Source organism: Macrotis lagotis, chromosome 1 (assembly GCF_037893015.1).
Source record: "Macrotis lagotis isolate mMagLag1 chromosome 1, bilby.v1.9.chrom.fasta, whole genome shotgun sequence".
NCBI classification, from domain to species: domain Eukaryota; kingdom Metazoa; phylum Chordata; class Mammalia; order Peramelemorphia; family Peramelidae; genus Macrotis; species Macrotis lagotis.
The window spans coordinates 562,686,096-562,710,744 of record NC_133658.1 but is presented as its reverse complement, the minus strand read 5'-3'; the positions used below and the strand labels follow the sequence as shown (position 1 = coordinate 562,710,744).

At 35.6% G+C, this 24,649-nt stretch overlaps 1 protein-coding gene across 1 annotated transcript in view; it reads right to left on the bottom strand.

The window, feature by feature from the left end:
- Positions 1 to 22,683, bottom strand: part of TMPRSS7 (transmembrane serine protease 7) — a 90,619-nt gene extending 67,936 nt beyond the window's left edge. Inside the window, exons 1-3 of the mRNA XM_074233967.1 lie at positions 22,636 to 22,683; positions 20,792 to 21,008; positions 8,911 to 9,041 (exon numbers count right to left, since the gene is read on the bottom strand). Coding sequence (XP_074090068.1) covers positions 8,911 to 9,041; positions 20,792 to 21,008; positions 22,636 to 22,683 — 396 coding nt within the window. The remainder of the gene's footprint in view (positions 1 to 8,910; positions 9,042 to 20,791; positions 21,009 to 22,635) is intronic.
- Positions 22,684 to 24,649: the final 1,966 nt, after the last annotated feature.

Genomic DNA, 24,649 nt, shown 5'->3' with positions numbered 1-24,649 from the left:
GTTCATGGAGAGTCAGATACTACTGCACCACCAAAAATCCTACTATATGGAGGTGCTGTACTGTGTTTATCAAAATGAATTTTATCTCATTTGATACAACAACCCTTTGAGGTAGGTGCTAGTATTACCACCATTTTATGGTGGAGGAAATTGAGGCAAACAGAGATTAAGTGACTTGCCTAGGGTCAAAGAGTATCTGAGGTCAAATTTGAACTCAGGGCTTTCCCGACTCCAGGATCAGAGCTCTATTTACAGCAGCACCAACTGCCCCAAGGAAGAGGACAAGTAAGTAGTATGACAAATAGGACAAGTACATTGTAGTAGACCCCTGTGTGTCATTTTCCCATCTTCCCAGGATTTGGCAATCATTTATAGGATCATTGGCCCCCAACCCATCCATCCTGCTAGACTTGGAAGACTGAAGGGGTAAAACTCTAACAACTCTGTGAAACTTAACCCATCTTTTCCAGGAAGGTTCCAGCCTGGTGAGGACAGAGACAGAGAGTCAGAGAAGACAGAGACAGAGACAAAGACAGAGAATAGCAGATAGACAGAGGCAGAGAGAAACACACACAGTTAGCTAGTTAGTTAGTTAGTTAGTTAAGTTATTAGTTAAGAACTCCCAGGACTAAGAAGGAAACTTTAAACTAGGAAAAGAAACACCAGAGGTAGATGGATAAGAGACAGCTTTAACAAAGGATATTAGGATTATAGCTCTAGAGTTGGCAGGGACCGCAGAGGTCATCTAATCCAATTCCTTCCTTTTTATAGATGAGGAAAATAGGGGCTGCTAGGTGGTGCAGTGGATAGAGCACCGTCCCTGGAGTCAGGAGTACCTGGATTCAAATCCGGTCTCAGACACTTAATAATTACCTAGCTGTGTGGCCTTGGGCAAGCCACTTAACCCCATTGCCTTGCTTTTTTTTTTTTTTAGATTTTTCAAGGCAATGGGGTTAAGTGGCTTGCCCAAGGCCACACAGCTAGGTAATTATTAAGTGTCTGAGACCGGATTTGAATCCAGGTACTCCTGACTCCAGGGACGGTGCTCTATTCACTGCACTACCTAGCCGCCCCCACTGCCTTGCAAAAAACAAAAAACTAGATGAGGAAAATAAGGCCCAGGGAGAGAAATGATCTGTCCAAGGCCACACCAATAGCAAGCTTTTAAGATGCAGCACAGGAATCCAGCTCTACTGACTCCAGACTCAGTGTTTTTTTTTTTTTTTCCCATGGTGGCATGATCTTATACACAGGAAAAATAACAAAGCTTTTTACCAAGCTTCTTAGTTCCTAAACTGACACCCAGGAAGGGAGCCTACCAAAGGAGCTGTATTGTGCTGTGCTGACACCTGCTGATATAGATAGAGGAAGTTATTTTATTTTGTGAATGTTGGGAGCCTTTTCAATTAGTGCATTTTTCTGCTATTTGCTTCATATCTTATTTTCAGTATATTTCTCTTCTTGCACATGATGTAAAGTCAATCAGTACAATTATATGACATCTAATCCTGAGGTTCAAATGCTTGCTTTCCTTCTATGCTACGTGTGTGATTTCAGGCAAGCCATTTAATGTTTTCACATTAAATCAGTTTTCTCAGACTGAAATAGAATAAATTCTGTGACTTCTGGAGCACCAAATGACTGGAGCACCAAGAGACTGACCTACTCAGGATCACTAAGTCAATATTCATTAGAGGCATGATCTGAATTCATTAGAGACTTCTAAATTAGCTCTCTGTTCACAACAACATACTACCTCTCATTCTATTCTAAGATAAAATCAAAGTTAGAGTAATTAATGATGGATAAAAGTTGCCAATTTTGTCACTTTGTATTCCTAAAAATCTTGCTACAGATTATGATATTAATAGCTCATATTTAGAGAGTGCTTTACAACATGAATATTCTTTTATTTACAACAATCCTCTGAAATATATAGTTCAAATATCATTATTGCTGTTTTACACGTGAAGAATTCTATGTTTTAGAGGGATTTGGTCACTTATCCAGAGTAGATGACAGAACTTAGACTGAAATCCAGGTCTTTTGATTTTGAAATCCTGTGACTCTTCTGTTATCTAGATATAGTTATATTTTAATTAAGGTATATATATATATATATATATATATATATATATATATATATATATTCTAATAGGAAAAGAGCACAATTAAATACAGGAAATATACAAATGTAACTTCTTATGACAGTATCCAAAACAATATTTAGAATAATAGTCTAGATCTAATAAGGTAAAATTTTAAAGGAAAAATGAGGAATTGTACCCTGGTTAAAAAATAACCACAGGGGTGGCTAGGTAGCACAGTGGATAGAGTACCGGCCCTGGAGTCAGGAGTACTTGAGTTCAAATTCATCCTCAGACATTTAATAATTACCTAGCTGTGTGACCTTGGGAAAGCCACTTAACCCCCCCCCCCCATTGCCTTACAAAAAACCAAAACAAAACAAAAAACAAAACTTAAAAAAATAACCACAGAAGTATAGATTACAGAAGACATAGAAATATTATAGTTGATGACTGTATTCTAGTTCCTGACAATGTCATTTCCCTATTCAATAAACTACTAGTGACTCCCTGTTGCCTTAAATCAAATATAAAATCATCTGTTTGACTTTTAAATCCCTTCATTCCTTGACTCCCTTCCTATCTCCCTTACACTTACACTTCCTTACCCTTACACTCTATGCTCCTCCAATATTCATCAATCTAGTGACCCTGGCTTTTTAAATTGATCCTCATACATCCCAATTCAGTGCATTTTCCTTGGTTGTCCTCCAAACCTGGAATTCTCTACCTCCTGGCTTCCTTGCTTTGCCTCCAGTTTCAACTAACATCTACTTTCTCTGAGAAGTCATTCCTGGTTTTCCTTAATGTTAGTACCTCCCCATTGAGATTATCTACACTTTATCTAACATATATTTATTTATACATAATAGTTTGTATATTGTCTCTATTAGATCATGAACTCTTTGAGGGCAAGGACTGTTTTATCTTTCTGATAGTTAGTAGGAACTTAAAAAATGCTTGTTGGTGATTTGATGTGAAGAAGATCCATAGGTTTTAGTAGTCTATAAATTTGATATGAATAAAGAGTGTGACATGACAGGTAAATGTCATTTTAGGTTGAATAAACAGCAGCATTGTCTGTAGAGAAAAATAATAGACTATAACCAAAGAATTGCTATAACAGAAATATTTTATTCAATTCACCGCACTTTGGGAAGGACATTGACAAACAAGATTTTATTGGGGAAGGATGATCAGAATGGTAGGGGAACTAGAAAGCTTGCAAGATTTCATTTAAAGGAACTGGAAATATGTTGCCAGAAGATAAAATTCTTGGGAAGGAGAAAATTGGAAAACTGTCTTCATGTATTTGAAGTGATGTCTTGTAGAAAATGAATTAGATTCATTCTCCTTAGCCTCAAAGGACAGATGATATGAAACTGTGGAAAGAGTTTTGGGTTTGGATCCAAATACCCAAGAAACATTTTCTGATTTTTTTCCCAAGAAATAGTTAATACAATAATACAAGAGCAATTATAAAGCAGTACAAGAAAGGTATGTAGGAATTTGTGTGCTAGGCTTTATTTTTTTCTAACAAAAGGCATTTTCTTTTTCTTTTTTTAGATTATACACGTACATTTGTGTTATACATATTTCCATATTCATCACACTATGAAAGAAGACTCAGAATAAAGGGAGAAGAACCACAAGAAGAAAAAACAATTTTTTTTAAACTGAAAATATATTTTGATATGCATTCAGATTCTATAGTTCTTTCTCTGGGTGTGGATGGCTAATTCCATGAAGATTCATTTTCATCGGTTTTCAATTTTAAATGGAAAGATTCCAAAAAACTGAAAAAGATCAAAGATGGGTAAAAACAAATAAATTGAAGGCGAAGGCACTGACTTGTTGACCTTCTTTCTCATCTTATAGAATCTTTAAAGTTAAAATTTGATTTGGGAACCACTTTTCTTCACAGTATACTCTATATGTCTGGAAATCATAGCATTCTGTGAACTCAGAAAAATAAAAAAAAAATTCATTGAGCAAAAAGGAAATGAAAAATTAAATGGTTGGTGTAAATAGCTTGCAATATATTACCAATGATGAATTTGGGTATCTAGAGTGACAGATTCTACCAGAAAAGGAGGTGAGCCAATCTTAAAGTGAGAGTGATGGACAGATGAACAGTCTTCATGTTATTCTAGTGCCTGGAATATATTAAAAGAATCAAGGGAAGGCCTCAAGGTTAATGAATAATTCATAGAAACAGATGGACAAAAATCACACTAGATAAGAAATCTTAAAATGGTTGTGATCTTCTCCAGTAGAAGGAAAACTCCCCCTGAGGAGGTTAGAGGCCCCTCTAGAAATTCAGAATTATGATTATTATACTTGTCAAGGTATCTGAAGTTCCCTATCATAAGTTTCTCTATCATGCCAATGACAAACTAGGAAAGAATCTTGAAAAAAAGCTAATTCATTTTTCTGCCTCTAAGTGGGATTGCAAATAAACCACCATCAGAATCGATTGGAAATTAGGTTTTACAATCTCCTTTTCTAATATATCCCTGTGCTTAACAACAATCTCTGTAAAGACATTCTTCCCTGCATCTAAATTAATTCTTACTCCATGAGACATCTTTTCAGACTATTTACTTTCTTTTTTATCCCCAAGAGAAACAGACAATAGTTATCCCCTTCCACATGATAATTACTTGGTATCTCATTAAGGGCTTCTGATAAAACTTTACTTCTCCTTACAAGGTTACCTCTTTCTATGATGAATATACTAAACCCCATTTACCAATCCTCATATTCCTTTTTATCTTTCTACATATATCAAAGTAGCAGGGAAGTGAGGGATCTATGATTTCTATGGTAAAATGGTCAATGAGAATGTTGTCAATGAGAGTGACATTCCAATATTGACCATTAGGTGGCAGATAGCACCCATAATTTAGACACAAAACTACATTATTTCTTTTATTAAAGAGAGGCAGATAATTGTCTTTTTTTTTTCCTACAAAGATAGGGATTTGACCTCTAGGTTTTATCATTCTACAGAACTCCCAGGAGAGGAAACTCCCTTTCTCCATGAAAATTGGGACTTAGTTCCTTGGAAACTAACCTGGAGCACTGAAAGAATAAGTGACTTTCACAGAGTCAAATAGCCTGGAAATGTCAAAAACAGGGATTGAATCTTGGACTTCCTGGCTTTGTTGCCAGCATTCTGCTCAAATCCAGGCTCATATCCTTACTAACTGCATGGCCTTGGACCAATCATTTTACCCTGTATGCCTCAGTTTTCTCATCCATAAAATGAGCTGGAGAAGGAAATGGCAAACCACTCTAGTATCTTTGCCAAGAAAATCCCAAATGAGATCATGGAGAATCAGACTTAACTGAAAAGCAACTGAACAACAAGCAACAACAATTTATCTCAGAGAATTGTTGTGAAAATATTTTTTAAATCACTATCTAAATGTGAGGTATTAGTGTTCCATATAGGAACTAACTCCTTTTTTTAACATCCTGTTGTAATTTTATCCATCTCTTTGCCTCATGCTATACTGAAAGAAGTCAATAGTTGTAATAGACAGAGAAGACTAATCTCAAAACAGAAGATATAGTTCTGAAGTGGAAAAGATGGAGAATTAGAGACAATTGCAGCCCAAGTGACAACAAAAATTTGCTTTTTTTAAAAAAGTTTCTAGAATACTTTACTTCCAGTCCCAATGGGTTTCCAAACTGTTTTTCTGGGAATTGGGATTTGTGTGTGTTGTGTGTGTGTGTATGTGTGTGTGTGTGTGTCTATAAAACAAGACACTAGAGATCTTGATTAGCTATATCATTTCTGTTCTGGAGAAGGAAGAACCAGTGTGAAAGAAGGGGATTTGGAGAAAGAAGGTGGAAATAGAGAAAGAATGAAACATGTTCTTTTGTGAGAAATGTCTCCATTGAATTTAACTTTACCATGCTTGCAGGTTATCTGGAAGTAGGTGCCTGGCAGTTTCTGGATCTATAAAGGAGGGGAATGTAGCCAGTAGATAAAGACAGAGCCATAAAAGTGACATATCATGATTCAAACAACCCATCAGTCTGCAAGCATTTATTAAATTCTTATTGTGCTAGACTCGTACTCTCAGAAAAAGAGTTTGGTACATAGAAATGAGGGCAGAATGCTAGGTTATTAAGTCACCTGGCCCAAGGCCCAGATTATTGACAGGTCCTACACATCAACCCCATTACAAAGATAAGTAGATTGAGCTTCAAAGATGTGAAGTTACTTAACCAAAGTCACTAGCAGTTGCTTCTGGCAATAAGCTCCCCATCATGGGGAGAGACAAGTTGAGCAAGGATGGCTGATCTAAAAATACTGGTAACTCTGTATTTGCTCAAAACAATGGCCCATGGATCCAGTGGCACCAAAAGTTCTGCTGGGGAGGATTATGTGACTTCCCTCCATTATAATGATTTCAAGATGTAAGGAATCATGTACTTTTCCTTTTAAATAGAAGTTTTATCTTCTGTGTATTGTTTTTGAATTACAATTTACTGACTCATATGATTTAGATCTGGTAAGGACACTTTTTTTTTGTTCAATTATTTCAGTCATGTCTTATTCTTTGTGACCCCATTTGATATTTTCTTGGAAAAGATCCTAGAGTGATTTTCCATTTCCTTCTCCAGTTACTTTTGCAGATGAGGAAACTGAGGCAAACAGGGTTAAATGAGTCAACAGGGTCCCACAGCTAGTGTGTGTCAGAGCCCAGATTTGATCTGTCTTCAGGACTGATCAGTCTTCCTGACTCCAGTCCTGGTACTCTATCAACTGTACTTGCCAGCTACATTAAAAAGAGCCTCAGATGTCATCTAATCTGACACCCTCATTTTACAGATGGAAATAAATGATTTGCCCAAGGTCATACAGGTAGAAAGTACTGTGATTAAATCCTTCAAATATATTCTTTACATTATATCACTCTACATTTATCCATTAAACTAACATACTTCTTTTCTTTAAAATTCACAAAATTCCTGTCTGTACAATTTCTTGGGGTTAATGAAGCATGTTTATGTAAATGTATATACATATATGTATATATTAATGAATGCATTGCCTCAGTTTCCTCATCTGTTCATATATCTATATTACAGATAATTTTCTAGCATATCAAATGGTATTGTATTATAATTGCATTAAGAAAATTTTTGAAAAAGAACTTCAAAGTCTTCTCTTTTCTTACAGAATCCCAAGAACATACATGTTTTTGGTTATATCTTTTCTTAATATTTGTCTTTATGATAGAAAAGCCCTTTTCATGCCTGTGTCCTTCAGAAATAGACAACCTAATCTATCACTTCCCCACCTCTTTCTTTCTCTTTTCTATTCTTTCCTTTCTCTCTTTTTTTATCCTTTCTATAATTTCAGAGTATGTTTCACCTGCTATGCTATGTAGTCTTATAGAAACTTCCCTGGACCATTTTAACTACCTGTTCTGACATTTTTCTAGCCAAAAGGCTGCCTTTTGGGGAATGTTCCTTAGACACTCCAAAAATGCCTTAGGGACATACCTAAAAGTAGAAAAATTGTATCAATAGAGATTTCTTCTCGAATAATCTATAAAACAAGGGGGTTTAATGTATAGTTGTTTGTTTGTTTTTAGATTTTTGCAAGGCAATGGGGTTAAGTGGCTTGCCCAAGTCCACACGGCTAGGTAATTATTAAGTGTCTGAGGTTGGATTTGAACTCAGGTACTCCTGACTCCAGGGCTGGTTCTCTATCCACTGTGCCACCTAGCTGCCCCCAAATGTATAGTTTTAAAGGTTTCTTCCAGTTCTGACATCCTTAGACTTTTATTATAACAACCCATATTTTTCCTGCTCCCAGATTTAAGAAATCTATCCATTTTTTCTATACAAAAGCATTTTCATTTCACTTGTATTCAGGTCTTCTAGAGTAATAGAACAGAAACTCAGAACAGGATCTGTTGCAAAATTGCAATGAACAGGTTCCTCCTTAAAGAGAATGCCTATGTCTTGCCACCTAGTGGCAGTATCAGATACTGCCAATGAAGGGACAGCCTTTGACACTCTACTCCAGCCCTCTCCTTGAGGTGTGGAAATGACTGTACATAGCACAGATACCTGTGACAATACATTTCTCCTACAGAAATTCAGACAACACCGAAATTCTCCCACCCAAGGGGCTCATCTGGGTCTTACTCGTATACCATGTACAGTATACATTATCAAATCCATGAAAGTTGTCCTAGCCTTCTCCTTACTTATTCCTCATACCATCCCCACACAGTAGTAAGCTGGACTATGATACTATTCACTATTTCAGTACTGGAATGGCAAATTACTTTCAGCTGACCATGATACTGACAATTTTTTTTTTCTGATTGTGCTACAGTTTTATTCACTTGTTCAGTAGCAGCAATTCCTTTCTTCTGTTTCTCTTTTTGGCTATTTAATCTTATATGTTTTACTTCACATTCCTTTTTAATATCAGTAAAAGTCAATTGCATTATTTTCACCCCATTACCTCACACCCTGAAACCAGCTTGATGCTGGCTCCAGACTCTTCTGGTGTTGATGGAAAAAAGGGAATAACAGTTATTTGGATTATTACTCACCTCAATCATATACCTATGATTCAGTATAGAATGCCTGCATATTAAATTGCCAATACAAGAAGCAAGAATAAAAAAGTGTATATTCTAATTCACTTCTGATAGAAAAAGAAACATTCAATTCTAGCTAGTAGAGAGCTATATAAATCCAACTTTTTATAGATGCTTTAAATTTGCAAAATCTTCTTTATTTCCTCAACTATGGAGATTTTTTAAATTCCTGCTGTATTTCTTACCACTTCCTGCACATTTTGTGCTACTGAAAGGAATTCCCTTGATTCTTTCTGCCGATATTCTGGGAGAAATTCAATGTTGGCGATACGGAACAGCCCAACAAAGTAAAAAGCATCCTTGCTTTCAGCCTGGCCTATGAAACAAAAAGAAGACGATTAGGTAGCTGCATCACACTAAAGTAGTATTTGATTTATGTTAAAATTGTGCTTATGAATTCATTATTTTTAATGACATATAAAAATTTTAGTGGCTCATGAACTGTGTTGTATCCTGTAATTAATAGCATCTCTTTCATGAGTAATAAATGATGACACCCTTGGGAATATCCTGTTTTTCTTCTGACAAAGCTATTTAGAATAAGGCAAAAATATAAACTTGCATTTTTATGGACCCTCTGAAGTTGAGGCTATGGGGGAGTAAACAACATATGTGATACATCAGAAGGAGCACCAAGTGAGTAGAGAGTGAGATTTATAGTGTTAGATATCTTGCAGTGGAATCAAGAGAGCTTTGATGTAGGTGTCATAGAGGGAAAAGAAGCAAGGGCCCAGAGAGTTTCCTGGACTAGCCCCTTATCTTCAAGTCATTTGTCTTTCAAGATCATCCTGGGACCAGAAATTTATGCCACTCCCATCTCTTATTCAGAGATTGATAATTAAAGTGGGATCTGAACTGGCACCTGGAGAAAAGCAGTCTGCTAAAAAGAAACTGCAAATCAATCAACTGCCTCATTCTTAACTATCCTTAAACCAAAGGCCAATTGTCTTATATACTGGCCACCCATACCAGCTCAGACCACCCGGTTATCCAAACTAGTCCTGTCCACCTTGTCATTCTGACAAGAGGACAAATCAAATCAAAACTCCACCTAGCATCTAAGGCACAGCCCTTTCCTCCCCCATCACCCTTTAGGAAAGGGTACATTGTCAAATCGTACCACCTCCATTTTCTCACCTCTACCTCACATCAACCCATTAAAATGTGATCTCTGTCCCCACCACTCAACAGAAATTGTTCTTTCCAAAATTAACAATATTCTCTTAATCACTAAATCTAATTATCCAGTAGGCAGCCAGGTATTAAAAGGCACTAGACTTAGAGTTACGAAACTTGAGTGTAAATCCTGATTCAAATGCTTAGGAACAGAGTCATCCTGAAAAAAGTTATGTTACAACACTATAAAAATATTATTACTATTATTATTTTTGCCTTTTCTTAGTCTTCATAATTATTGACCTCTCTACAGCTTTTAACATAGGTGACAACCCCTTTTTTCTGGACACTTTCTCCTCCCTAAATTTTTATAAACTTGCCCTTTCTTGGTTTTCCTACCTAACTGACCACTCCTGATTCTTCTTTACTAAATTATTTTCTTTATCTTATTTTCTATGTATGAGTATATTAGGGTTTCATTCCTGCTTCTTTATTTATATTTCTCTCTAAATTTTCTCTTCATGATCTTATCAGTGACTATGGTTATCATTATCATCTCTATGTAAATCACAGATCTATATTACTAACTTTTATCTCTCCCATGAGTTTTTTCCAAGTACTGTATCATCATATCCTACAATAGTTCTCTAACACTTTAATACCTTCTTTCTACTAAATGTTCTAATAATCCTTTTGTTTTCACTGACTTTGCACTCCTAACTCATAATTTGACCTCTAATCCCTGAGCCCCATAATACTGCAAGCAAAAAAAAAAAAAAAGATACAGAACCTTTCATCAAAAATAAGACTTCATTTTCATATTTTAAAAGCTGGCAATTCCTTTTGCTTCATGCATTCTATAAACTGGGTTTATACACTTTGCTTCACAGGGTCACCAATTGGCATATCATTTAAGAAATTTAAAAGCTAAATTAGGACACTTTTTTTGTTCAGGGAAACATTTGAAAGAACTAACAGCTGTTTCTAATTTCACTTTTGATGATTCTGTCTTTAATTACTCCAAATACACTTCAACAAATGGTTCTATAAGACAAGTGTGGTGTGGGAGGTCTTCTAACTCTTTAGACACAGTAGACACCCGTTTACTGCAAAAGAAAAGAAAAGCCTGTCACATCTGGTGAAAAAAAAAAAGACAGGAGAACTTGATTCTCTTTCCTGCCTTCCACCCTTGTGAACCAACAATAGAATCCCAATACAAACCATTTTGCATTTAATTTATATACAGTGCCTCAAAAGCCAATGTAGTTTTAAGCTATTCCAAATGTCTTAGTGAAGTTTTATGGTATAAAAGCTTAATACTACTACTACTACTAATATTTTTCAACCACTCAGATTTTTTTATTTACTTTTCTGCTTCTATGTTATTTCCCTGCTTCCACCTTGATACAATTTAAAGCAGGGACTGTTTAGTTTTGTGCTTATTGTACTAGGGTTTAGTGTAATGCTTGGCACCTGCTATCACAGATGAACTGCATACTAGGAGTTTAATAAATGCTAGTTTAAATTAAATTGAAAACTTTAAGTGACTCAGAACAGATTTCTTTCCCAATTTAACTTTCTCTAATTTTTCTTTGTACTCTATTGCTTAGAAAAGTATTTGGCACAAAATTTTTTCTTTAAAAAATTATTGATAACCTTTGTTGTTTTTAACTTCAGCATAATTTCCCCTGATATCACTTTTTTCATCTCTCCTAAAGAGCCATTCCATAGAGCAAATAATATTTTAAAGAGAACAAAAAGAAGAAAAGAAAAATAATCAGTCTACCTGATTAATACAGCAAAAAAAATCTGAACATATTTGAAATATTATAATAGTCATGGACTTCCAACTTCTGTAAAAGGGCGAGATGGGAATATTTTCTCATGCCTCTTTTCTTAAACAAGGCTTGAGCTGTGTAATTTTGTAGCATTTACTTTTGATTTATTTTTTGTGATCATTCTGTTTACATTATTGTACTCATTGTGTATCTTATTTTTTGTATATTTACTTCATTCTGTATCATTCCATACTTCTCTGTGTTCATAATATTTTTCATGTCATATAGGATTGTAATCTTGCATTATATCCCTGTACCACAATTTGTTTAGTCATTCCTCAATTAATGGACACCCTTGCAGCGAACTTTGGTATATGATAGACTATTTTCCTGTAAGGAAAAGAGATGGACAGTATATGAGAGTAATGAAGGTTATGTGAGGTCCAAGCAGAGCTCTGGACTGATCATAGACATCCTCTTCAAGCTAAATATTCAAATTAAGACTCACTGTCAACAGATTAAAGCTTTCCTCTGTGTGTAAACAATTTAAAACTGACATTGAGGGAAAGCTGAGATAATACACTGTGGATAACAGTGGAGCAGAAAAGGAATAAGTAGCTTTCAGAAATTTATTGTAGAGTATTCCATTTACTCATCTGTGTCAGAACAGTTGCAAACCTCATAACTGGTTTGATGAAAATGAATGGGAAATTCAGAAACTTCTAAATGAAAAAATGAGAGCTCTATAGGGTCTACCAAGAGAATAGTTCAATTCTCTCTAAAAGGCAGTGTTTAAATCCATCAAAAGTAAAGTTCAAGCAAAGCTTAGAGAGATGCCGGATTCTTGGCTCAGTAAGAAGGCAGACAAAATTGTTTTATACTGATAGTAATAATCCAAAACATTTTTATAATGCCCCAAAGACTATTTGGGGGAATCAAAGACCTTTAGTACATCTCTGTGCAGTGCTGGTATAGTTACACTGATCAGTGATAAGGACATGATCCTGAGCAATGGACTGGATACTTCCATAGTATTCTCATACCATCATCAATCAGTGCTGAAGACATGAACAGTTTACCTCAGGTTGAAGGTAAAACCTCCCTAGCGGAACTTCCAGTTGAAGAAGTGGTCTTGAATGCCGATAATTTCCTAGGCATGATTCCATTCCAGAAGAGAGTTATAAGACAAGGGTCCTCTGTATATACTAAAGATGATGGGAAATCTTCTGAATTATTTAGCAAAAGGAGATTATCCCCCTGCAGGTGTTCAAGGATGCCTTCATTATCCATTTCAATAAAGGAAATAAGTTATCCTATGACAATCACAGATGCACAGGGGAGGGGGGAGGAGGGTCTCTCTCTTAGTCATTGCTGACTAGATTCTTGCCAGAATCCTCCTTATTAGGCTGATCCTTCATCTGGAAGATGGTCATCAACCCAAGATCCAGTGTGACTCCAGAAAGTACCAAGGAACAGATGACATGGTATTTGTTGCCCAACAACTCCATAGGGAATGACAGGAGCAAGACACAGGTCTACAACATTTGTCAATTGAATCAATGTCTTCAGTATTATCAGTCATGGGGATCTGCTATAAAATCATGGTGAAATTTGGTTAACTGGAAAAGTTCATCAGTATTGTTATGTCAGCTCCATGATGGAATGCCTGCATGGGTTCTGTATAATTGATATTGCTCTCAATTTTTTCTGTCACCCATAAAGAGAAACTTACTTCCATTTTTTTAGCAGGAGTTTTCAGTAGTGTTGTTAGATGCCTTCAACAACAATGAAACTAGCGTTAAGGTCAAACACCACACAGAGAGTAAATTATTTAACTTGAAAAGACAAGTCAAGACCAAAGTGGAGAGAGAACTAGTTGGTGCATGACTTTTAAATGATTGTGCACTCAATGTAGCCTCTGAGGCACACAGTATGGATAGATTCTCTGCTACCTGGGCTAATTTTGGCCTAATAATTAACACCAAGAACACAGAGGTTCTCCACCAGAAAGCACCATACATCCATACATAGAACCATTGATGACAGAAAATGTAGAAATTATGAATGCTATAGATAAGATCACTTGCCTTGGTATCATGTATTCCAGGGATGGACGCATAGATGATGAGGCTGATGCAGACATTGCTAAAGCTAGTTCAGTACCTGGGATGGAAAAGTTTTTAGGCTGTATATCAAACTAAAGATTTATAGAGCCATTGTGCTGACCTCATTTTTGTATGCTTGTGAAACCTTGACAGTTTTCCAGCACCATGGGAGAAAATTGAACTGCTTTCATTTGAATTGTCTTAGAAAGATTCTGAAGATCATTTGGCAAGATAAAGTACCAGACATTAAGGTACTTATTCAGACTGACCTGCCAAGCATTCAAATTCTACTGCAGAGTAGTAGTACTGCATAGACTGAATATGTTGTTTTAATTTTTAATACATGTTTGCCTAAAAGACTTATTTTAAAGATGACACACAAAGAAGGCACTGACATGGTGGTTAGAAGAAGCAATACAAGGATACTTTCAAGGTCTCTTTGAAGAACTTTGGTCTTGATTGTGGGAGACTCTGGCATAAGATGATTCAGTATGGCATGCCCACATCAAAAAAGTGCTCTGTGAGCAAAGCAGAATTTTGATAGTTCAAAAGAAACGTGAGATGAACAAATTTAGAGATATCTCCCTTCTAAATGGTTATATGGACTATTTGTGCCTGACCTGTGGTAGAACCATCCAGACTCAATTAAATCCATACTTGTATATTGTTGATAGTAATGTGAATCAGTACAAGCATTTTAGAAAGCAATTTAGAATCATTCAAATAAAATTATTAAAATATTCATACTATTTTACCCAGAAATTCAGCCAATGGGCTTATTCTCCAGGTCATTCATTGCTTATAAGTCTCCTTATATGCCTCATTGGACTGAGGAGAGCGAGGCATATAAGCAGATTTGGGGTACAAGTCAAAAAATTGCAAATTAGTCCTGGTTGACTATTCATGATCCCATTTGGAGTTTTCTTGGCAGAGATACTTTAGTGATTTGACATTTCCTTCTCCAGCTCATCTTATAGATGAAGAAACTGAGGGAAACAGGGCTAAGTGTCTTGCCCAGGGTCACATAGCTAGTAAGTGTTTGAGGCCAGAACTAAACTCAGGAAGGTAAGTCTTCCTAACTTCCACTCTAGCTACTGGGTTAATTAACGTGTGTACGTTTAGAAAGAAATCTCTTAATGATCTCTCTGTTGTTAATTTTTTGTGTGTTCTTGTTCTTATTCACCCAATAGATGACTTTCTCATTTCATCTTTATTTTTAACTTGTTTTTTGGGGGGAGGCTAATTTATTTCATTGTACCTTCTTTAGTTGCTGTACTTGTTTCATTTTCATGTATTTCTATTGTCAGTAAGAGAAAAAATTAGTTTAATTCTGGCTTCCGTAGTAGGAATTTTTCATATACCATTATTTTATTGAACATTTAATTTTAATTGATAGGCTTGGGTTTGCAGAGTATATCATCTTGGGTTGCATCTTGAGTTGCTTTGCATTTAAGGAACATATCAATCCACTCACATACGCAGTTTCATATGGATACAGAATAGTCTTGCATTACTTTAATTTCATTTCATTTATATTTTAATGTATTTTTCCTGGTGGGTTGCAGAATTTGTTGATTATCATTGGAATTGTTAAATTTAATCACAATATATTTTGAGATTTGTGGCAAGGGTTTTATTTTATTTTGTATCATTTTTCCTTCTGAAGGTTATCTGTGTATTCTTTTGAACAACTTTGTTTTCTATGTTTAGAAGTTCTGGACAATTTTCTTGTATTTATTTTTTTCATTGTCATATTCTGGGAGACATAGACTTTAAATCATCTCTATGAATCTTGTCTTTAAGATCTTTGTGATTTGTTTATATAGAGATCACATTTTAACATTATTGCCTTTGTCTTCTTTCTTCCATGTGTTCCTTCACTTCTGTAACCTTGCATTCCCAATCCATTAATCTCTCTTTTTTTTCCTTGATGAGGTCTACCACTGTGATTTAAAGTTTTTTATTCTATCTTTTTTTTTGCTACATAGATTATAAATTCTTTTAAAATTCTTCTTTCTCTTTCAGAACATTCGGGAATATTCTTCTACAGTTCCATGATCTCTTGGGAACCCACAAGGCCCTCTGTTTCATCAAGTAATATTTATTCATAATGACTGAACTCATTAGCAGATCTGAAAACAAATTCCATTCTTTTAATTTGATCTTTCCTATACCTGCTTGTGCTCAAGACTGTTAAGTGAATTTTTCCCACCTTAAATCTTTTTCTTTTTTATTCACCTGTGTGCAATTTTGGACTCTTTCTTCTTTGTCAGTAATTATTCCAGGGAAAGGACCTTGAAACTGCTTCACTTTCCTCCAACACTGGAGAAATCACATTGTTGCCTAAATGAATTTTGTGGCTACAGAACTGGCCCAGCTCAGTGCCAACCATCTTCCCCTCAGGTTTGATGGCTATATACACATGTGAGCAACTTGCCTCAGTTCCTTATCTTCCTCTGTTCTCAAGCTGAGTACTGTCATAGCACAGAGCTCTGACACATTGTAGTCCTAGCCAAAATAAGCTTCTTCCTTTTGGTTTTCCTCCACACAGAAGAACAAAGGTGTTATTGGGAAAGAGTTGAGTCCTATTGCAAGCCCATGACTTATGCAACCCTGCAGGAGCATGGTGTCTGGTGGTGAAAGAGGAACACATTAAAGGTTAGGGATTAGCTTTCCCAGCTGTTGGTTCATTTGACTGATAGTTATTTTAAAGTTCCTAGTGTCTTATATTGTGGACATAGATGAAATTTATTTATCCCTTATGCATAATTCCTATTTTGGAGAAGTTTGAGAAATTATGAAAATTGGAAAAGGCATCTAGTCCTCTACTTTGTTGGTCACATCATAAAGTAAGTTCTTATAAATGCTTGTTAACTGACAATTTTTGAAAAAGCACAGAGAATATGAGCTTCCATTGAACATCTCTCTTTTAACTATTTAAAAAAAAGAAACCTTGGGGCGGCTAGGTGGTGCAGTGGATAGAGCACCGACCCTGGAGTCAGGAGTACCTGAGTTCAAATCTGACCTCAGACATTTAATAATTACCTAGCTGTGTGGCCATGGGCAAGCCACTTAACCCCATTTGTCTTGCAAAAAACAAACAAACAAAAAAAAACCCTTGTGATTCAGCAGGGCAAAATTTCATCCTAAAGACTTTCTTCAACTAAGCATCCCCCAAGCATAAAACTGAATCATAATATTGGAGGTATTAGTTACAAGATAAGAATTGTGAGACAAGTAACCCGAGGTTATCTGAGTAACACAGTGAAGGGAAATATTAAATCTAGCTTGATTAATTCTTAACAAAACGATTAAAAAATCAATTTTCAATTTCATAACAGCTAGTAAGTGTTGAAGACTAGATCTGAACTCAGAACTTCCTGGTTATGGGTCCAGGAGAATAAAGAAAATAAATACAAGATGGTTCAGGAAGGACAGAATTGGGAGATAGAGGTAAAAAGGATCAGGAAAAGTTTCATGATAGAATAGAATAAAATTTTCTAAAATTTATGTGAGGAAGGAGTGTAATACAGATTAGAGAAATAACCAATGCAAAGACATAGAGTCAGTAGTAGATGGGAGTACAGGATGTGAAGAATAGAGAGCAGGCAAGTTTGGCAGGATCTGAGAATGAAGGATGGGAAGAAATGTACAACAAGGCAGCAAAGAGTGCTGGAGGACAAGTTGTGAATGACTTTAAAAGACATTTGTGTGCATGTTGTTTCTCTTTAAAGAGTGTAGTAAGCTCTTTGAAGATAGGATTTATTTAATTTGTTTGTGTGTGTGTATTTGTGTGTTTGTGTGTGTGTGTGTGTGTGTGTGTGTCTGGCACCTTATACCTAGTACATAGTAGACAATTCAATAAAATCTTTATTGATTGACTGGTATTACATAGGCATGTTTCTGTAGTTGACCTATATATATGATTACTGCACACAACTCTATTATGTTTCTGCAGATGACCTATATATTTGATTATGGCACACAACTCTTTTATATGTTCTATGTGTTACTAATTATAAGAGGTTTGTATTTGGGGTTTTATATGTACAACAATATGCTATGATTGTGTGCAATGAACTATAGCTCTTTTTTGTACTATGGTTAGCTTCATGAAATTCTAATGTGAAAGATGAAGATTAATGCATACATGCGACTGCATTGTTTTAAGAATACTAGCTATGTTAATTATTCTGAATGTGTTTTCTATTAATTCTTTAATTATTTTATATGCTCTAATTATTTTATATTCATGGTTATTTCTATGAGTTACAGTATTATTTTCAGAGATTTCAAATTCTTCATTAGAGGATGATGTAGGGCAGCACTAGGCATAGTGCCTGAAATCCAGTAAGTATTTAATAAATTCTTGTTGACTTGATTTGATATGGTTTCCTATTGTTATGGCAATAATTTTTTTTAATTCTTAGTCCAGAGGCATAGCTGTGTGGAATAGTAAAACACCTAAATTGCAGAATGGGTCTTTTTTATTAAAAGAAATTATAGGTTATCCACTGAATCCCAAACCATTGTCAGTTGTTCTGATTTTTTTCCTGCCACTGGACTTTAATGACTTGGAAGAAATAGTGAGGCTGACTATCTATGCTACACTGCCTCATTTAAATGCAATTTATGCACAAGCCACCACCCTGTGATGTCATTGGTCCTTTCTTCAAAAATGAAGGATGAACAAGGTTCCTTGAAAGATGCAACACAAATTACCTTGTTCAATGATTCTCTGATAAGAAATCAAGTGAATTATCAGAGATATATGTTAATCAAAGATATTTGCCACAGTCTTGTAAAATATCCAACACAGAGGCCCAATAGAAGATGAATTCCCTGTTATGGTAGCATTCTCCAAATTATACGAACCGTAATAACATTGCAGAACCTCCCAAATGAGATGCATACCCATTTAAAAGAATTTGGCCTTACTAACCACATTGGAAAAATAAAATGGTTGAAGAATAAGCATTGTTTAGACAATGCTATGGACAGTGAGGTGATGGAGTGGATAGAATGCTAGGTCTGGAGTCAGGAAGATCTGAGTTCAAATCTGGCCTTAGGCACTTACTAGCTATGTAACTCCTGGAAAGTCATTTAACTTGCCTCAGTTTCACTGTCTGTAAAATGAGCTGGAGAAAGAAATAGCAAACCATTAACTTTTGGCAAGAAAATCCCAAATGGGGTCATGAAAAGTTGGACATGATATAAAAAAATGACTGACTGAAAACGTGTGAAATACTGTCCTTTGCTCTCTTAGTTTAAAAACAAAATAAAATATTGCCAACTAACTGGGAACATTCTTCTTATGGGTAACATAATTTGTCTTTGTTGCTTTTTTTTTTGAGGCTATGTATTTATTAGTTAGTAAATGGAGTTCTGAACTTGGAATCAATGCCACACTTAACTAAAAGTGGGTTCCCATGATCCAGAGCATGTCAGGGAACTATTCTGAGTCATAGGTATTTTTTATCTGTAAAATGAAGATGCCTACCTTACAGTATTCTTATGAGTTTCAAATAAGATATCGTATATAAAATGATTTGCAAGCCTTGAAGAACTATATTTGTCATTCTATTTTGTTTCATAGTCTGACATCTTAACATAAATAGAAAGAAATGAATTATGATGAGCAGAAACAGATTCAAAAGTAATATCCTCACAAAACAAAATATTTTTCAAAATATACATTGAAACAAAAGTCCACCTCCATTTGTAAAACTGTTCCTTCTATCCCAAATCCTGAGTATCCATTGAAACTCCAAAGAAGTCTAATGATGCCATTTTAAAAACCCTACTCCAAATAAACATCTATACTGCTTGGTGAGTTAATCCTATCTTTGGGGAAGGAATTAAAAAGACATTTTCCAGTTCTTAGGAATCCTATATAAGGTGAGTAATGTCTAAGTAGACATGTGGAAAGAAGAGATAGAGGTTTAGGATCTTTTTCTGTCCATCTCTTTTCACTCTGGTGTAATTTTACAAAACAGGGCCCCAGTAGTCAACATCTAGTCAGAAAGGTATCTACAGAACAAAGCATGGGAATCCTGGGAATGGAACAGATGTAAAGGTCTCTGTGTTCTTAAACTTAGAATTAAGTTTATCTTTAAATCCAACAATCTCAAGGCTACCTCCTGTTCTGCTAGATGACTTCCTGCCACGAAAACATCTGTCTACTGGAACGGCAATCATTTTCACTGGATACCAACCAGTCCCACATTCTGTCCCCTTTCAACCAACTTTAACCTTCCCCTTTACCAAGGTGATCCAATTTCAGTTACTAACCAAAATCCCAAAACATCTCAAAGGTAAGTAAACCTAATATCTTCTATCAATTCTACTTGTTTTGAGATTGTTAATAATGAAAAGTATTAGAAATTCTTTTCATCTTACTTAATTCAAGCTAGGATGGTCCAGCAGCTCCATTTGTGTCTTGGAAAACTTCTCTCAATATCTTAGGTCTTTCTCTGGCAATAACTGTAAAATTATCTTGAAACCTGAATCCTTGCCCCTCCTTACTAATGATTCTTCAACAACTTGTTATTTTCTGTCCCTCCAAAATCCCCAGCATTCTTGAATTTTCCTCCTCCTTCCTTCCGACTCTCCTTTCTTTCCCAGAAAACAAACAAACTCTTAAAACTATTACAATGAGGTAGAAATAACTGATATTCATTTTATTTGAACACTTTAACAGTAACAAGGCCTGAAACTCAAGGGATGATGTACTAAGTAACATTTCAAGAATCAACCAAGGGGAAATACAATTGTTGGTACTTCACCTAATATCTAGAAAGCAACTGTTGAGATCTCCATTTATAATGGCATTTAGAGAAATGGAAAGATAAAATCACAAGTGAGGTGGAAAAAAGCTTTTTTTCTGAAGGATTTCAAATTTATCCAACTTATCTGAGCAGGTAAAGCACTCTATAACTTTTTCCTCCTACTCCCATTCCCACATTTCCCCTTCTTTCCTCTCTCCCTTTAAAGAAGGGAGTAGGGTCTAGACTATGTATCATCAATCCCAAAGCATTCAACTTCCATGAACACACATTTTAACTCACTGATATGGAGCCATAGTAATGTCCAGGTGATTACTGCTAGTATGACTAAAAATGCCGTGAAAAGAATGATTTTATTCTGGATGTTCCAAAAGGGAGCTTTCTTGACTTTCTTCTTGGATTTGACTTTGCCCATAGGTTTTCTGTGTGGCTTTCTGGGTGGTTTCCTGACTGGTAGTTTCTCTGGTCGGGTTACCATTTGGACAGAGATATTAGATACCTTAAAGAAAAAAAAAATATATATATATATATGTACATATACATATATACATATATGCACATATATAAGCGCACATATTATGTACCAGTGACAGCTAGAATAATAAAAGGAAATATCTATGCAAGAAAATTTGGCACAAAACTTCCCTAAGGGACAAAAGGTAAAAATTCATTTATTTTCTTTAGTTAAATAATTCTAAGATCATATATAGAGCTGGAAAGACTATTCAAAGGCAATTTAGTCCAACTTGATCATTTTTATAGGTGAGGAAATTAAGGTCCAAAGGAGTAAAGTCTTTTGCTCAATATCACCTTTATAGTAATTAAAGAGCTGATATATGGAACCTAGTTCTCTAACTCCTGTTCTAGGGCTCTTTACATAGTACAGGTGATATTTAGTCTATTGATCTATGTATAACTGTGTCTCTGTCAAGAAAATTAACAGCAATAAAAAAAGTTCATATTTCCAGTGGAATGAGCAAGGTTTAACCTTAGTTATGGCAGGATTCTTTGCCACTAGGAAAAAAAATAATTTATCAGTGTTTTTTTTTGGGAGAGAATACATATTCTACCTGAACATAATTCTATTACTGACTATGTACTTTTGAGTGTACTTCCTTGATTTCCCAATCAATAAAATGGGACTGACAAAGGAACTGGCAGAGATTACTTTGAAAAAAGCCACTAGGCAAGATGAAAATATTCTATTTACAAACCAAAAAAAATTGTTATTTATCACTTAGTAATGCCCTTCATCTCAGCTTTCTCCCCCCAGCTTTCCCTACTTGAGAATATAAGAATTATAAAATAATATACTGATGGAACTTTGAACTCCTTGGCCAAAGCCATTTATACATGTCAATGTAAACAAAGTCCAGTGACAGACGATTTCTAACCATAACACTTTTTATTGATAAATGAGTGCAATGAAACAGCCTAGAACAAAAGCTAAACCAAATGAGAGTAAGAATTCAAAAGAAATAAGGCATTTTTATCCTACTAATAAACCCAATTCTTAAAACATATATATATATATATATATATTCATACCAATTAATGGGCTAATTTGCAGCTCAGTATGCTCTAAATTATTCACCGGTGTCTCATTCTTCCTGCCAAACAACCTTGTCCAGTGGAATGTGGACTATAGTCATGCAGCTGAAATTTAACGAGAGTAGACCTAATCTAATGCTGTCCCTCGGAGGAGGTGAAGATACTGTTTCTAAAGAGAAAAATAGCCATTGTAGAATGGAGTGGACTCATTAAAATAAAATTTCCTTTTAAATATATTTTTAATGATCCAAAGTAGAAATACTCCCCAAACATATACTTGTGATGTCATCAACATGTAGGCTTAGTTTCAATGTTGATTTGCAATGGAATTACATCCAAGATAGGCTTTGACCCCATCAATTTACCCTGGTCTTTATCAAACATGGTTTGCTTAAAGATCAGTACACATTCAGTGACATTTTCAATGCACAGCTGTGAACAAATTGCCACTCACCAAGCTCTGACACAAGTGAACAGCAATTCAGAAGGGTGGGTGCAGCCCTCACTGATGAGCAGAGAGCAATGACAAACAGACCCTAAGGACTAAGAGAGCAAGGTTCTCAAATACTACTTACATTCAAGTCAGCAGGTTTGCCTGAATCATCACTGTTGGGCTTCTCCATTTTAGGGGAACTCTTCTCCAGTTTGCAGGTAAAGTTGCTCCAAAGCCAAATTTGCCCCCAAGTCTTGTACAATGTCCCCAGGTTCCTGTCCTGGGGGAGAATCAGCAACAGCATTCAAGAGATCACTTAGAGCAAGGCATCAATTTACATCCAGTAGTTTCCAGTTCTGTAATTGCATCTGTCTCGCCACTTCATGGGGGTGTTAAAGGGACCTGGCAAATTGTGTCCCAAACTGAAGTTGGACAGGCAAGTTTCCATATATGATCTGGGGTTTATCTTGAGGACTTCCTTTTGGCAGCTGAGGCATGCATGGTGCTGTCAATCTGGGTGGGTGGGTAGGTGGGTGGGTGAGGAGAGCATAACATAATTGGGCCTGTATATGAGAAAACAAGCAGAAAATTGACAAATCGAGTCTCTGAACTCTTTGCATTTTAATTTACTTGAAATCTAACTGCTGCATCAACCAATTATGCTGTTTTTTAAAAGAATATTTTCTGAGTTAAGGTATGGCACAGTAAATTTAATGAGATTCCCAACATTGCTTCAGACTTTAAAATTAGAGTTAGAAAATATAAAAAAGGAACAACTTTTTCCTATTCTCTCATCCACACAGAACGCTTTGTAATAAGAGCCCTCTTTGTAAGAATGAGAGGCAACATGGGGTAGTAGCTAGAAAGCTGGCCTTGTAGCTAAGAAGTTCTGGGTTCAAATTCCTCCTCTGACAGTAATGATTATATGACTGGACCAAGTTAATTTAACCCCTCAGGAAGGAGTTTAATGAACACCATAGATCCAATCCTTTCTTCTTTTGATGACAGACTGAGCCAGGGACTTGCTTCTATGATCCAATACAAGAACCATCCACAATCCACCTCCAATCTTTCATTCAGATAAAGATTCCCATATTCTCTCTCTCTCTCTCTCTCTATTACAAGCACATTGACTTAATATTGTACTTCTTACTATGTATATAGCATGCGCAATGAGCAACTAGGTGGTGCAATGGATAGAACACTGGCCTTGGATTCAGGAGGACTGGAATTTGAATCTGGCCTCATATGCTTGCCCCTTACTATCTGTGTGACCTTGGACAAGGCACTGCCATCCAGGGCTGACTCCAGTTGTCTTGTTTCATATCTGGTCACTGGACCCAGATGACTCTGTAGAAGAAAGTGACACACCATCCCCCTCACTCAAAGCCAATTCATGTCCTTGTCATGTTATCACTTCCCTGATTTCATGGTCTTTCTTTGAAAATGAAGGACAAATATTAATATTATAGTATGCAGATGATAAATGTTTGTTATATGATTTGATTAATAAATCTGTTGTGGTGGATGAAAGGATGGGATTCTCACCCCAATAAAAGGCAATGATTTTAAGCACTTAATCCATAAACTAAAAAATAATTATTTGACTTTTATTACATTTTACAGAGGCTACCAGATTCAAGAGGACAATAAAAGCCAACATTTAAGATTCAAGTTGAAAAGATAGAAATAAAATAGAAGTGATGATGAAAAGATGAGAACAATTATCATAGATTGAATGAAGTGAAAGAAATTAGACAAGATTAATCCAGTATTGTGAGAAAGAAGAGGAGATAAAGGAAGAGGATTAATAAATCTTTTTCTGAAAAATTGTATTTATTTTTCCAACCACATGCAATGATAGTTTTCAACAATCATTTCTTTGCAAGGTTTGAGTTTCACATTTTTCTCCCTCCCTCCTTTTCTTCCCTGCCAGAAAGCAATCTAATAGAAATAACAAATCTTTTAATATAATCATATCCTCTCATACTTCTTTTATAACTTAAATTCGCCTCTGAGAGCATTTAATTTCTTGGCAGTCAGAAAAGCAGTTTACACTAGGGAGACACAACTTGTAGGCTTCTGTCTGTCTTCCTTGCCAAACTTCTTTGTGTTCTGTTGTTCAAGATTCTTAGCTCTATGACTGCTTCTTCCTC